The sequence below is a fragment of the Bombina bombina genome, chromosome 10 (assembly GCF_027579735.1).
Source record: "Bombina bombina isolate aBomBom1 chromosome 10, aBomBom1.pri, whole genome shotgun sequence".
In the NCBI taxonomy this organism is placed as follows: Eukaryota; Metazoa; Chordata; class Amphibia; order Anura; family Bombinatoridae; genus Bombina; species Bombina bombina.
The window spans coordinates 144,755,566-144,772,702 of NC_069508.1; the positions used below are offsets into that span (position 1 = coordinate 144,755,566).

Consider the following 17,137-nt stretch of genomic DNA (forward strand, 5'->3'; position numbering starts at 1 on the left):
TGTACAACGGCAAAGAGAATGACTGGGGTAGGCGGAGCCTAGGAGGGATCATGTGACCAGCTTTGCTGGGCTCTTTGCCATTTCCTGTTGGGGAAGAGAATATCCCACAAGTAAGGATGACGCCGTGGACCGGACACACCTATGTTGGAGAAACCACGTTTTGATCAAATCAAGCGTTCAATTTCCAAGCAGTCAGCTTCAGAGAAATTAGATTTTGATGTTTGAAGGGACCCTGGATCAGAAGGTCCTGTTTCAGAGGTAGCGACCAAGGTGGACAGGATGACATGTCCACTAGATCTGCATACCAAGTCCTGCGTGGCCATGCAGGCGCTATTAGAATCACTGATGCTCTCTCCTGTTTGATTCTGGCAATCAATCGAGGAAGCATCGGGAAGGGTGGAAACACATAAGCCATCCCGAAGGTCCAAGGTGCTGTCAAAGCATCTATCAGAACCGCTCCCGGATCCCTGGATCTGGACCCGTAACGAGGAAGCTTGGCGTTCTGTCGAGACGCCATGAGATCTATCTCTGGTTTGCCCCAACGTCTAAGTATTTGGGCAAAGACCTCCGGATGAAGTTCCCACTCCCCCGGATGAAAAGTCTGACGACTTAAGAAATCCGCCTCCCAGTTCTCCACTCCCGGGATGTGGATTGCTGACAGGTGGCAAGAGTGAGACTCTGCCCAGCGAATTATCTTTGATACTTCCATCATTGCTAGGGAGCTTCTTGTCCCTCCCTGATCGTTGATGTAAGCTACAGTCGTGATGTTGTCCGACTGAAACCTGATGAACCCCCGAGTTGTTAACTGGGGCCAAGCCAGAAGGGCATTGAGAACTGCTCTCAATTCCAGAATGTTTATTGGTAGGAGACTCTCCTCCTGATTCCATTGTCCCTGAGCCTTCAGAGAATTCCAGACAGCGCCCCAACCTAGTAGGCTGGCGTCTGTTGTTACAATTGTCCAGTCCGGCCTGCTGAATGGCATCACCCTGGACAGATGTGGCCGAGAAAGCCACCATAGAAGAGAATTTCTGGTCTCTTGATCCAGATTCAGAGTAGGGGACAAGTCTGAGTAATCCCCATTCCACTGACTTAGCATGCACAATTGCAGCGGTCTGAGATGTAGGCGTGCAAAGGGTACTATGTCCATTGCTGCTACCATTAAGCCGATCACCTCCATGCATTGAGCTACTGACGGGTGTTGAATGGAATGAAGGACACGGCATGCATTTTGAAGCTTTGTTAACCTGTCTTCTGTCAGGTAAATCTTCATTTCTACAGAATCTATAAGAGTCCCCAAGAAGGGAACTCTTGTGAGTGGAAAGAGAGAACTCTTCTTTTCGTTCACCTTCCATCCATGCGACCTTAGAAATGCCAGTACTAACTCTGTATGAGACTTGGCAGTTTGAAAGCTTGAAGCTTGTATCAGAATGTCATCTAGGTACGGAGCTACCGCAATTCCTCGCGGTCTTAGTACCGCCAGAAGAGCACCCAGAACCTTTGTGAAGATTCTCGGAGCCGTAGCCAATCCGAATGGAAGAGCTACAAACTGGTAATGCCTGTCTAGAAAGGCAAACCTTAGATACCGGTAATGATCTTTGTGAATCGGTATGTGAAGGTAAGCATCCTTTAAATCCACTGTGGTCATGTACTGACCCTTTTGGATCATGGGTAAAATTGTCCAAATAGTTTCCATTTTGAACGATGGAACTCTTAGGAATTTGTTTAGGATCTTTAATTCCAAGATTGGCCTGAAAGTTCCCTCTTTTTTGGGAACCACAAACAGATTTGAGTAAAACCCTTGTCCTTGTTCCGACCGCGGAACCGGATGGATCACTCCCATTAATAAAAGATCTTGTACGCAGCGTAGAAACGCCTCTTTCTTTATTTGGTTTGTTGACAACCTTGACAGATGAAATCTCCCTCTTGGGGGAGAGAATTTGAAGTCTAGAAGGTATCCCTGAGATATGATCTCTAACGCCCAGGGATCCTGGACATCTCTTGCCCAAGCCTGGGCGAAGAGAGAAAGTCTGCCCCCCACTAGATCCGTTCCCGGATCAGGGGCCCTCGATTCATGCTGTCTTAGGGGCAGCAGCAGGTTTCCTGGCCTGCTTGCCCTTGTTCCAGGACTGGTTAGGTCTCCAGCCTTGTCTGTAGCGAGCAACAGCTCCTTCCTGTTTTGGTGCAGAGGAAGTTGATGCTGCTCCTGCTTTGAAATTACGAAAGGAACGAAAATTAGACTGTCTAGCCTTAGGTTTGGCTCTGTCTTGAGGCAGGGCATGGCCTTTACCTCCTGTAATGTCAGCGATAATTTCTTTCAACCCGGGCCCGAATAAGGTCTGCCCTTTGAAAGGTATATTAAGCAATTTAGATTTAGAAGTAACGTCAGCTGACCAGGATTTTAGCCACAGTGCTCTGCGTGCCTGAATGGCGAATCCGGAATTCTTAGCCGTAAGTTTAGTTAAATGTACTACGGCATCTGAAATAAATGAGTTAGCTAACTTAAGGGCTTTAAGCTTGTGTGTAATCTCATCTAATGGAGCTGATTCAAGTGTCTCTTCCAGAGACTCAAACCAAAATGCTGCTGCAGCCGTGACAGGCGCAATGCATGCAAGAGGTTGCAATATAAAACCTTGTTGAACAAACATTTTCTTAAGGTAACCCTCTAACTTTTTATCCATTGGATCTGAAAAGGCACAGCTATCCTCCACCGGGATAGTGGTACGCTTAGCTAAAGTAGAAACTGCTCCCTCCACCTTAGGGACCGTTTGCCATAAGTCCCGTGTGGTGGCGTCTATTGGAAACATCTTTCTAAATATCGGAGGGGGTGAGAACGGCACACCGGGTCTATCCCACTCCTTAGTAACAATTTCAGTAAGTCTCTTAGGTATAGGAAAAACGTCAGTACTCGCCGGTACCGCAAAATATTTATCCAACCTACACATTTTCTTTGGTATTGCAACTGTGTTACAATCATTCAGAGCCGCTAACACCTCCCCTAGTAATACACGGAGGTTTTCCAGCTTAAATTTAAAATTTGAAATATCTGAATCCAGTTTGTTTGGATCAGAACCGTCACCCGCAGAATGAAGCTCTCCGTCCTCATGTTCTGCAAATTGTGACGCAGTGTCTGACATGGCCCTAATATTATCAGCGCACTCTGTTCTCACCCCAGAGTGATCACGATTACCTCTTAGTTCTGGTAATTTTGCCAAAACTTCAGTCATAACAGTAGCCATATCCTGTTATGTGATTTGTAATGGCCGCCCAGATGTACTCGGCGCTACAATATCACGCACCTCCCGAGCGGGAGATGCAGGTACTGACACGTGAGGCGAGTTAGTCGGCATAACTCTCCCCTCGTTGTTTGGTGAAATATGTTCAATTTGTACAGATTGACTTTTATTTAAAGTAGCATCAATACAGTTAGTACATAAATTTCTATTGGGCTCCACTTCGGCTTTAGCACATATAGCACAGATATCTTCCTCTGAATCAGACATGTTTAACACACTAGCAAATAAACTAGCAACTTGGAAATACTTTTCAAGTAATTTACTATAATATGAAAACGTACTGTGCCTATAAGAAGCACAGAAAAAGTTATGACAGTTGAAAATTAATAAACTGAAAAGTTATAGCATCAAATCTTTGTAAAAAAAAAAACACAATTTTAGCAAAGGATTGCTCCCATTAGCAAAGGATAACTAACTCTGATAGCCTCCCCCTCACACTTAACAGTGAGAGAGATCAGTAAACTGTCATAAATTAAATAAAACGACTGCCAAGTGGAAAAAAATAGTGCCCAAAACATTTTTTCACCCAGTACCTCAGAAAATTAAACGATTTTACATGCCAGCAAAAACAGAATTTATGTTTACCTGATAAATTTCTTTCTCCAACGGTGTGTCCGGTCCACGGCGTCATCCTTACTTGTGGGATATTCTCTTCCCCAACAGGAAATGGCAAAGAGCCCAGCAAAGCTGGTCACATGATCCCTCCTAGGCTCCGCCTACCCCAGTCATTCGACCGACGTTAAGGAGGAATATTTGCATAGGAGAAACCATATGGTACCGTGGTGACTGTAGTTAAAGAAAATAAAATATCAGACCTGATTAAAAAAACCAGGGCGGGCCGTGGACCGGACACACCGTTGGAGAAAGAAATTCATCAGGTAAACATAAATTCTGTTTTCTCCAACATAGGTGTGTCCGGTCCACGGCGTCATCCTTACTTGTGGGAACCAATACCAAAGCTTTAGGACACGGATGAAGGGAGGGAGCAAATCAGGTCACCTAAATGGAAGGCACCACGGCTTGCAAAACCTTTCTCCCAAAAATAGCCTCAGAAGAAGCAAAAGTATCAAACTTGTAAAATTTGGTAAAAGTGTGCAGTGAAGACCAAGTCGCTGCCCTACATATCTGATCAACAGAAGCCTCGTTCTTGAAAGCCCATGTGGAAGCCACAGCCCTAGTGGAATGAGCTGTGATTCTTTCGGGAGGCTGCCGTCCGGCAGTCTCGTAAGCCAATCTGATGATGCTTTTAATCCAAAAAGAGAGAGAGGTAGAAGTTGCTTTTTGACCTCTCCTTTTACCTGAATAAACAACAAACAAGGAAGATGTTTGTCTAAAATCCTTTGTAGCATCTAAATAGAATTTTAGAGCGCGAACAACATCCAAATTGTGCAACAAACGTTCCTTCTTTGAAACTGGTTTTGGACACAGAGAAGGTACGATAATCTCCTGGTTAATGTTTTTGTTAGAAACAACTTTTGGAAGAAAACCAGGTTTAGTACGTAAAACCACCTTATCTGCATGGAACACCAGATAAGGAGGAGAACACTGCAGAGCAGATAATTCTGAGACTCTTCTAGCAGAAGAAATCGCAACTAAAAACAAAACTTTCCAAGATAATAACTTAATATCAACGGAATGTAAGGGTTCAAACGGAACCCCCTGAAGAACTGAAAGAACTAAATTGAGACTCCAAGGAGGAGTCAAAGGTTTGTAAACAGGCTTGATTCTAACCAGAGCCTGAACAAAGGCTTGAACATCTGGCACAGCTGCCAGCTTTTTGTGAAGTAATACCGACAAGGCAGAAATCTGTCCCTTCAGGGAACTTGCAGATAATCCTTTTTCCAATCCTTCTTGAAGGAAGGATAGAATCCTAGGAATCTTAACCTTGTCCCAAGGGAATCCTTTAGATTCACACCAACAGATATATTTTTTCCAAATTTTGTGGTAAATCTTTCTAGTCACAGGCTTTCTGGCCTGAACAAGAGTATCGATCACAGAATCTGAGAATCCTCGCTTCGATAAAATCAAGCGTTCAATCTCCAAGCAGTCAGCTGGAGTGAACCCAGATTCGGATGTTCGAACGGACCCTGAACAAGAAGGTCTCGTCTCAAAGGTAGCTTCCAAGGTGGAGCCGATGACATATTCACCAGATCTGCATACCAAGTCCTGCGTGGCCACGCAGGAGCTATCAAGATCACCGACGCCCTCTCCTGCTTGATCCTGGCTATCAGCCTGGGGATGAGAGGAAATGGCGGGAACACATAAGCTAGTTTGAAGGTCCAAGGTGCTACTAGTGCATCCACTAGAGCCGCCTTGGGATCCCTGGATCTGGCCCCGTAGCAAGGAACTTTGAAGTTCTGACGAGAGGCCATCAGATCCATGTCTGGAATGCCCCACAGGTGAGTGACTTGGGCAAAGATTTCCGGATGGAGTTCCCACTCCCCCGGATGCAATGTCTGACGACTCAGAAAATCCGCTTCCCAATTTTCCACTCCTGGGATGTGGATAGCAGACAGGTGGCAGGAGAGAGACTCCGCCCAAAGAATAATTTTGGTTACTTCTTCCATCGCTAGGGAACTCCTTGTTCCCCCCTGATGGTTGATGTACGCAACAGTCGTCATGTTGTCTGATTGAAACCGTATGAACCTGGACCTCGCAAGCTGAGGCCAGGCCTGGAGCGCATTGAATATCGCTCTCAGTTCCAGAATATTTATCGGTAGAAGAGATTCTTCCCGAGACCAAAGACCCTGAGCTTTCAGGGATCCCCAGACCGCGCCCCAGCCTATCAGACTGGCGTCGGTCGTGACAATGACCCACTCTGGTCTGTGGAACATCATCCCTTGAGACAGATTGTCCAGGGACAGCCACCAACGGAGTGAGTCTCTGGTCCTCTGATTTACTTGTATCTTCGGAGACAAGTCTGTATAGTCCCCATTCCACTGACTGAGCATGCACAGTTGTAATGGTCTTAGATGAATGCGCGCAAAAGGAACTATGTCCATCGCCGCCACCATCAACCCGATCACTTCCATGCACTGAGCTATGGAAGGAAGAGGAACGGAATGAAGTATCCGACAAGAGTCCAGAAGCTTTGTTTTTCTGGCCTCTGTTAGAAAGATCCTCATTTCTAAGGAGTCTATAATTGTTCCCAAGAAGGGAACCCTTGTTGACGGGGATAGAGAACTCTTTTCCACGTTCACTTTCCAGCCGTGAGATCTGAGAAAGGCCAGGACAATGTCCGTGTGAGCCTTTGCTTGAGGAAGGGACGACGCTTGAATCAGAATGTCGTCCAGGTAAGGTACTACTGCAATGCCCCTTGGTCTTAGCACCGCTAGAAGGGACCCTAGTACCTTTGTGAAAATCCTTGGAGCAGTGGCTAATCCGAAAGGAAGCGCCACGAATTGGTAATGTTTGTCCAGGAATGCAAACCTTAGGAACCGATGATGTTCCTTGTGGATAGGAATATGTAGATACGCATCCTTTAAATCCACCGTGGTCATAAATTGACCTTCCTGGATGGAAGGAAGGATAGTTCGAATGGTTTCCATCTTGAACGATGGGACCTTGAGAAATTTGTTTAAGATCTTGAGATCTAGGATTGGTCTGAACGTTCCCTCTTTTTTGGGAACTATGAACAGATTGGAGTAGAACCCCATCCCTTGTTCTCTTAATGGAACAGGATGAATCACTCCCATTTTTAACAGGTCTTCTACACAATGTAAGAACGCCTGTCTTTTTATGTGGTCTGAAGACAACTGCGACTTGTGGAACCTCCCCCTTGGGGGAAGTCCCTTGAATTCCAGAAGATAACCCTGGGAGACTATTTCTAGCGCCCAAGGATCCAGAACATCTCTTGCCCAAGCCTGAGCGAAGAGAGAGAGTCTGCCCCCCACCAGATCCGGTCCCGGATCGGGGGCCAATATTTCATGCTGTCTTGGTAACAGTGGCAGGTTTCTTGGCCTGCTTTCCCTTGTTCCAGCCTTGCATTGGTCTCCAAGCCGGCTTGGCCTGAGAAGTATTACCCTCTTGCTTAGAGGGCGTAACACCTTGGGCTGGTCCGTTTTTACGAAAGGGACGAAAATTAGGTCTATTTTTTGCCTTGAAGGGCCGATCCTGAGGAAGGGCGTGGCCCTTACCCCCAGTGATATCAGAGATAATCTCTTTCAAGTCAGGACCAAACAGCGTTTTCCCCTTGAAAGGAATGTTTAGTAGCTTGTTCATGGAAGACGCATCAGCCGACCAAGATTTCAACCAAAGCGCTCTGCGCGCCACAATAGCAAACCCAGAGTTCTTAGCCGCTAACTTAGCCAATTGCAAAGAGGCGTCTAGAGTGAAAGAATTAGCCAATTTGAGAGCATTGATTCTGTCCATAATCTCCTCGTAAGGAGGAGAGTCACTATCGAGCACCTTAAGCAGTTCATCAAACCAGAAATATGCGGCTGTAGTGACAGGGACAATGCATGAAATGGGTTGTAGAAGGTAACCCTGCTGAACAAACATCTTTTTAAGCAAACCTTCTAATTTTTTATCCATAGGATCTTTGAAAGCACAACTATCCTCTATGGGAATAGTGGTGCGTTTGTTTAAAGTAGAAACCGCTCCCTCGACCTTGGGGACTGACTGCCATAAGTCCTTTCTGGGGTCGACCATAGGAAACAATTTTTTAAATATGGGGGGAGGGACGAAAGGAATACCGGGCCTTTCCCATTCTTTATTAACAATGTCCGCCACCCGCTTGGGTATAGGAAAAGCTTCTGGGAGCCCCGGCACCTCTAGGAACTTGTCCATTTTACATAGTTTCTCTGGGATGACTAAATTTTCACAATCATCCAGAGTGGATAATACCTCCTTAAGCAAAATGCGGAGATGTTCCAATTTAAATTTAAATGTAATCACATCAGATTCAGCCTGCTGAGAAATGTTCCCTAAATCAGTAATTTCTCCCTCAGACAAAACCTCCCTGGCCCCCTCAGATTGGGTTAGGGGCCCTTCAGAGATATTAATATCAGCGTCGTCATGCTCTTCAGTAACTAAAACAGAGCAGCCACGCTTACGCTGACAAGGGTTCATTTTGGCTAAAATGTTTTTGACAGAATTATCCATTACAGCCGTTAATTGTTGCATAGTAAGGAGAATTGGCGCGCTAGATGTACTAGGGGCCTCCTGAGTGGGCAAGACTCGTGTAGACGAAGGAGGGAATGATGCAGTACCATGCTTACTCCCCTCACTTGAGGAATCATCTTGGGCATCATTGTCATTATCACATAAATCACATTTATTTAAATGAATAGGAATTCTGGCTTCCCCACATTCAGAACACAGTCTATCTGGTAGTTCAGACATGTTAAACAGGCATAAACTTGATCAGAAAGTACAAAAAACGTTTTAAAATAAAACCGTTACTGTCACTTTAAATTTTAAACTGAACACACTTTATTACTGCAATTGCGAAAAAACATGAAGGAATTGTTCAAAATTCACCAAATTTTCACCACAGCGTCTTAAAGCCTTGAAAATATTGCACACCAATTTTGGAAGCTTTAACCCTTAAAATAACGGAACCGGAGCCGTTTTAAGCTTTAAACCCCTTTACAGTCCCTGGTATCTGCTTTGCTGAGACCCAACCAAACCCAAAGGGGAATACGATACCAAATGACGCCTTCAGAAGTCTTTTATAAGTATCAGAGCTCCTCTCACATGCGACTGCATGCCATGCCTCTCAAAAACAAGTGCGCAACACCGGCGCGAAAATGAGACTCTGCCTATGCTTTGGGAAAGCCCCTAAAGAATAAGGTGTCTAAAACAGTGCCTGCCGATATTATTAAATCAAAATACCCAGAATAAATGATTCCTCAAGGCTAAATAAGTGTTAATATCAATCGATTTAGCCCAAAAAAAAAAGTCTACAGTTTAAATAAGCCCTTGTGAAGCCCTTATTTACAATCGTAATAAACATGGCTTACCGGATCCCATAGGGAAAATGACAGCTTCCAGCATTACATCGTCTTGTTAGAATGTGTCATACCTCAAGCAGCAAGAGACTGCAAACTGTTCCCCCAACTGAAGTTAATTGCTCTCAACAGTCCTGTGTGGAACAGCCATGGATTTTAGTTACGGTTGCTAAAATCATTTTCCTCATACAAACAGAATTCTTCATCTCTTTTCTGTTTCTGAGTAAATAGTACGTACCAGCACTATTTGAAAATAACAAACTCTTGATTGAATAATGAAAAACTACAGTTAAACACTAAAAAACTCTAAGCCATCTCCGTGGAGATGTTGCCTGTACAACGGCAAAGAGAATGACTGGGGTAGGCGGAGCCTAGGAGGGATCATGTGACCAGCTTTGCTGGGCTCTTTGCCATTTCCTGTTGGGGAAGAGAATATCCCACAAGTAAGGATGACGCCGTGGACCGGACACACCTATGTTGGAGAAAAACGTTTAACATTAATAAATTGAGTGTTATTAAAAAGCCTGTTGCTAGTCCCTGCAAATTAGGCTAAAGTTTTATGCATACAGTATAATTCCAGTGAAGTGCCATTCCCCAGAATACTGAAGTGTAAAATATACATACATGACAGCCTGATACCAGTTGCTGCTACTGCATTTAAGGCTGAGTTTACATTATATCGGTATGGCAGAATTTTCTCATCAATTCCATTGTCAGAAAATAATAAGCTGCTACATACCTCTTTGCAGATTAATCTGCCCGCTGTCCCCTGATCTGAAGTTTACCTCTCCTCAGATGGCCGAGAAACAGCAATATGATCTTAACTACTCCGGCTAAAATCATAGAAAAACTCAGGTAGATTCTTCTTCAAATTCTACCAGAGAAGGAATAACACACTCCGGTGCTATTATAAAATAACAAACTTTTGATTGAAGGTATGAAACTAAGTATAATCACCACAGTCCTCTCACACATCCTATCTATTTGTTGGGTGCAAGAGAATGACTGGTAATGGCAGTTAGGGGAGGAGCTATATAGCAGCTCTGCTGGGTGAATCCTCTTGCACTTCCTGTTGGGGAGGAGTTAATATCCCATAAGTAATGGATGATCCGTGGACTGGATACACTTAACAAGAGAAAAGCATAGTAAGATTTAGTAAACAAGCTGATGAATTTGCATTCCAGAGCTACCATTAAATCTGTGTGTGCTTACAAGTCACTAAGAAGAAAACAAATCTACCCCCCTACCTTGATGTATATATGTACTATCTTTATTTAAGAGAAAGATGCAAACTTTTGTCAAGTAAAGAAGTATAGTTAAAGGGACAGTAAACACCAGAATTTTTGTTGATTAAAAAGGTAGATAATCCCTTTATTACCCATTCCCCAATTTTGCATAAACCAACACAGTTATAATAATATACTTTTAACCTCTGTGATTACCTTGTTTCTATGCCTCTGCAAACTGCCCCCTTATTTCAGTTCTTTTGACAGACATGTATTTTTAGCCAATCAGTGCTTGCTCTTAGGAGCTTCATGTGCCAGAGCTCAGTGTTATCTATATGAAACACATGAACTAACGCCCTCTAGTGGTAAAAAACTGTCAAAATGCTTTCCGATTAGAGGCAGTCTTCAAGGTATAAGAAATTAGCACATGAACCTCCTAGATTTAGCTTTCAACTAAGAATACCAAGAGAACAAAGCAAAATTGGTAATAAAAGTAAATTGGAAAGTTGTTTAAAATTACATGCCCTATTTAAATCATGAACATTTTTTTGTGACTTTACTGTCCCTTTAAGGGGTAAAAAAAAAACAAAAAAAAAACTTCTGCTACCTCTTTTAGGGCATTTAAAAGTCGAGGTCTCTTTTCTTCAACACTTTCCCTGGACTGCTGCTTCAGCTTCCGCAGTAGCGCTGTAACTGAAAGAAATATGCAATATTTAGAACCGCTTCACTAAAATATTTTCAACATGCTAACATAAACATCACACAAATAACATATATGCAAATGTAGGAATGAGGGCATAAATTCCCTTACCAACTGCAAGTCAAGGTTTCTATCGCTGTAAAGATATTATTGTTGGGGAAAATGAGCATTCAACAGGCCCCATTTATGATATTTGTGGGCTTGACAAGGTTCCTAGCACCTGCTGCCCTCATTATTACACAAGGAAGTGCTTGTACAATCATGCAACACAAGGGCTATGAAAAGTTGCCTGCACAGCTTGCTGAATGGAGCACAATGTGTTAATTTTATAATCCGTACACAAATTGTAGCTTGCTTTTAATACTTGTACCTTGTTAGAACACAGTTTGTATGCACTGTCAAGCAGGACTCTACCCAGACAGCAGTGTTGTGCTTCAGGGTTTAATGTAACATTTGCTGTTGACTCAAGCAATTCTTTCAGTACTAAGCTATACTTGTCAGTAATGTATTACAAGTCTGCCTGGCACTCTCTTCTAGCAGTCATTTTATGCACACACACTGACTACGTTTGTACTTACTTCTGTCTGAAATGTACACAATACAGGTACCCACAGTTTATACAAGGGTGCCATTTCCACTGCAAAAACAATCTGTGCAATATGAACCTACCGTTTAATGAACACACGACCCGGGTGATTTTACTGACCAATCGGATAAATTTTAAGCCAATATTAAGCTGAGAATTAGCCTATAAGTTTTGTTCAATGTTTGTTTATCAATTTATGTCAAATTCTGCAATTAATTTGTGCTTTGTACAGCTCAAAAGGGACATTAAACCTAAAAAAAATTATTTCATGATTCAGATAGAAATAAATTAGAAACTTTAAAAAAAATGTATTCTTTATTATCAAATCTATTTCATTCTCATGTTATTCTTTGTTGAAGAAAGATACTAAGGTAGGTAGCGTGCACATGCCTGAAGCACTACATGACAGGAAATAGTGCTGCCATCTAGTGCTCCTGCTAATGTATAACATTGTTGCAAAACGGTTGCGATATAGTGCTGCAGACACGTGCACACTCATGAACTTACAGTACTGCTTTTCAAATAAGGATAACAAGAAAACAAAGAAAATATGATAATAGAAGTAAATAAGAAAGTTGTTTAAAATTTTATGTTCTATGTAAATCATGAAAGATAAAAATTGGGTTTTATGTCCCTTTAACAATTATAAAGAACAATTTTATAATATTGCAAAGTATTACACTGCCCTCACCCGGCTACTTCATAACAGGCAAAACTAAACTTAAATATAAAAAAGTATAAAAGCTACAACCCCCAGAAACCAGTTCAAATGCATTATGGGCCAGATTTAAGAAAGTAATGTAGCCACCAATAAAAGCAAGCACTATCCAGGGTGCTGAAGCAAAAAAAGGGCCGGCTCCTAAGCGTTACGAAGACAAATTGGTATTAGGAGTAAATTAGAAAGTTGCTTAAACTTGCACGCTCTATTGGAATCATGAAAGAAAAAAAAATTGGGTTTACTGTCCCTTTAACAGTTCTATTCTTTAGACATTTTTCTTCCGAGATTCAGACAGGGAATATAATTTTTAAAACATTTCCAATTTACCTTCTATTATCAAATTGGCTTTGTTCTCATTGTATTCCTTATTGAAGCCTTACTGGGAGCTAGATGCTGATTGGTGGTTGCACACAAATGCTTCTTTTAACTGGTTCACCAGATATGTTCAGCTTGCTCCCAGTAGTGCATTGTTGTTCATTCAACAAATGATATCAAGAAAATTAAGCAAATTTGAAAACAGAAGTAAATTGGAAAGCTGTTTAATATGACATGCTCTTTCTAAATAGTGAAAACAAATGTTGGGTTTTATTTCCCTTTAAAAGGGAGAAAGTGTCACAGACAGGGGTGTCACCACTATACCAGTACCACCTCTGTCCATGAGGCTCTTAAGGGGACGAGGGGCTATCTACCCCCCAAACTTCTATTCACTAGTGTACAACACAAGTTTAACTGAAGTTAACAGTTTACTCCAGGCAGGGTTAAACACCAACCTCTGCCTCCAATTTGCCACACACAGGACAACCTGTCCAGCTTGGACAGTGGGAAGGCTGCAGGCATGAAGGGGTTAACACCACAAGTACTGTACTACCCAAAGAGAATTGAGGGATAAGTAAATGAAATGCCAAAAGTGATGTTCAAGCAGCTGTATTACTTAGAATTAATTAGCGGGCTGCTGAACACAAGAGTATCAGGCTGATATGTAACAATTATTACAAAAATGCAACACATACAGAATGGCCACCGACTTGCTGTGCCCGCCTTGCGACATTGAGCCGACTTACCGGGGAGCGCTGTGGCTGATGCGGGTTACAGGGAGGGGGGCCGACTTACCGGGGAGCGCTGTGGCTGATGCGGGTTACAGGGAGGGGGGCCGACTTACCGGGGTGCACTGTGGCTGATGCGGGTTACAGGGAGGGGGGCCGACTTACCGGGGTGCACTGTGGCTGATGCGGGTTACAGGGAGGGGGGCCGACTTACCGGGGAGCGCTGTGGCTGATGCGGGTTACAGGGAGGGGGGTGCGCCGTGGCTGATGCAGGTTACAGGGAGAGGGGTGCGCCGTGGCTGATGCAGGTTACAGGGAGGGGGGGCCGACTTACCGGGGAGCGCTGTGGCTGATGCGGGTTACATGGAGGGGGGTGCACTGTGGCTGATACGGGTTACAGGGAGGGGGGCCGACTTACCGGGGTGCGCTCTGGCTGATGCATGTTACAGGGAGGGGGTGCGCTGTGGCTGATGCGGGTTACAGGGAGGGGGTGCGCCGTGGCTGATGCGGGTTACAGGGAGGGGGGTGCGCCGTGGCTGATGCGGGTTACAGGGAGGGGGGTCGACTTACCGGGGGAGTGCTGTGGCTGATGCGGGTTACAGGGAGGGGGGTGCACTGTGGCTGATGCGGGTTACAGGGAGGGGGGGCGATGTGGCTGATGCGGGTTACAGGGAGGGGTGCGCTGTGGCTGATGCGGGTTACAGGGAGGGGGGGCGATGTGGCTGATGCGGGTTACAGGGAGGGGGGGCGATGTGGCTGATGCGGGTTACAGGGAGGGGGTGCACTGGGACTTATGTGGGTTGGGAGCTGATGGTGGTTACAGGTGGTGGTTACAGGTGGTGCTTATGATGTTAAAGGAGGTGCTTATTGGGGGTTACAGTGGGAGCTGATGGGACTTATGTAGGTTACAGAGGGGGGCTTATGGGGGTTACAGGGGGTGCTGACGTGAAAATCGCAATTTTTTACCCCATATTGCCCAGCCCTACTGTGGTTTTCTAGTAATGCTTACTGCACTACTGCAATTAATACGTTTTCAATATGGTTGGAAAAGACTGCCAAAGCAGAATACAAATGCAGCAGAATGAGAATACAAACACAAAAATCACCATAATCTTACTTCAATAAGGAGCCAACATGGAAAATTTCTTGTGAATTATAGTCTTATCAGTGTTAACATCCAATGTATAGTGACTCAAAAATAGAAGAGTAAAGTGCATACTTCTGAATTGCCAATGTCCAAAGAGAGGGCTCGACAAACCCAGGGAGTCACTGGCTCCTAGAATTTTACTCCTGGCTCCTAACTTTTTGGGTTATATACCATATATCAATATAGAAATATCACTGTCTGGCTCCTAAATATTCTTACTGGCTCCAAATTTTAAACAGATTTGTCGGCCCCTGTCTTAATAGATATCTGCGGTGATCGGCATAGCTGCTAAAATAAAATAAAAAATTTAGAAGCCAGGCAAAAAAAAAAAAATCTAGCCACACCTATAAAACTTTAGAATGACTGTCCATCTTTAAGAAGAGGTATAAAGACTGTCTTATTTGGCTTTCTTTGGCTGCAGTTTAAACATGTTTATATGTCTGAAGATGGAAGCAGATCTAGTGGGGGTTTTTTAAACAAACTGTTTGCTGAAACATATGGGTAACCAAAACAGCTGTTACTTTGACCCAGAACTGTGCATGATCATTATTATGGGGGCTTTGCTCTGTTTTTTTTCAGCACACTGGAAAAAAAAAAAAAAAAAAAAACAGTAATTATTGTAAAAGTACAGCCAACACTAATGTTTTTATCAGCAAGCTGACACGTACTGTGAGAAACTAGTACAGAGCAGTCTGTGAGCTTGCAGCTTATGTGCTGAGAGCTACCATCTTCCAAAAACAGCAGTGCAAGCAAACATGATTACTGCTACATACACACTGCTGGATGGTATAGTCACTCCTTTGTATATCAGACTTGTGCTATCACAGAGCCATCATAAAGTAGTAAGGCAGGAGGAAGGCTGCACAAATAAGCATTGCTTCCTGGCCTGGCAGAGGGAATTACGGTTGTGCGGCATCATCTGTGATGGCTGAAACTCTTTCCAAGGGAAAATTCCAGGACATTTACTTAGACACCAGGCACAATTTATTTAGGTATCTGGCATTATAGAGTCCTAACTTGAGATGAAAGATAGATATTTTTTCCCTATTTATTTTTTTATATTTAAGAAACAGACATTTTAAGAGCTATTAATATATGCTGTTTCTTACAAGGAATCAAATATATACCTTCCAAAAGACAATCCACAACAAAATATTTCAAACACATCACAAAACTCTCATTACTAATATTTCAGGCTTGTCATTTTTGCTTGAAGTCATCGGCTATATTTACTTTACTCTAAATAACCATATATTTTAATAATTTAGAATTTATTATTGTCTGTCAAACTATGTCCACGCACTGAACTAAACAAAGGCCACGGGTGTGAATACCAACTCTAAGTATCATAGCAACCACCTAATTAAACCTTTGACATCTACTGAAATGTTCAAGGTTGTCAAATATTAAACTATGAAGGCAGTAAAGACACAATACTATTTAAAGGATATCCCTGTGTGAGCACCGTTAACACAATCAGTAGATAAGACACTTGGATTTTCTCACATGCTCTCTCTCTAGCCCCTATACATCGTCATGATAGCTACAGACAGATATACATACATACAGGTTAAGCACAGCTCTAGACTGACCAGTACCTGTATAAGCAGAGTAGCAGACTTAAAGGGACAGTATACACTCATTTTCATATAACTGCATGTAATAGACACTACTATAAAGAATAAGATGCACAGATACCGATATAAAAATCCAGTATAAAATGGTTTAAAAACGTACTTAGAAGCTTTAAATTTAGCTCTGTTGAAAAGGTAGCTGGAAAGCCCACTGCAAGTGGGAAATAAGACACCCCCCCTCCCCCTTCTTTTGCATATGAAAAGACCCTTTACACAAACAGGAGCAAGCTGGAGAAGGTAGCTGACAGTATTCACATAAAACTTTGGGGCTTGGTTAGGAGTCTGAAAATCAGAGCAATGTTATTTAAAAATAAGCAAAATTAAACATTTAAAAAAAAAAAAAAAAAAAAAAAAAAAAAACTTTATGGGCTTTATAAATAGATCATATACAAAACATTTATGCAAAGAAAAAAAACAGAATTTATGCTTACCTGATAAATTACTTTCTCCAACGGTGTGTCCGGTCCACGGCGTCATCCTTACTTGTGGGATATTCTCCTCCCCAACAGGAAATGGCAAAGAGCCCAGCAAAGCTGGCCATATAGTCCCTCCCAGGCTCCGCCTACCCCAGTCATTCGACCGACGGACAGGAGGAAATATATATAGGAGAAACCATATGGTAACGTGGTGACACTAGTTAGAGAAAATAATTCATCAGACCTGATTAAAAAACCAGGGCGGGTCGTGGACCGGACACACCGTTGGAGAAAGTAATTTATCAGGTAAGCATAAATTCTGTTTTCTCCAACATAGGTGTGTCCGGTCCACGGCGTCATCCTTACTTGTGGGAACCAATACCAAAGCTTTAGGACACGGATGAAGGGAGGGAGCAAATCTGG

The 17,137-nt window shown here is 43.1% G+C and overlaps 1 protein-coding gene across 1 annotated transcript in view; it reads right to left on the reverse strand.

The window, feature by feature from the left end:
• ANKRD13C (ankyrin repeat domain 13C) overlaps positions 1–17,137 on the reverse strand; it is a 373,770-nt gene that overhangs the window by 271,942 nt on the left and 84,691 nt on the right. Inside the window, exon 4 of the mRNA XM_053693358.1 lies at positions 11,078–11,163. Coding sequence (XP_053549333.1) covers positions 11,078–11,163 — 86 coding nt within the window. The remainder of the gene's footprint in view (positions 1–11,077; positions 11,164–17,137) is intronic.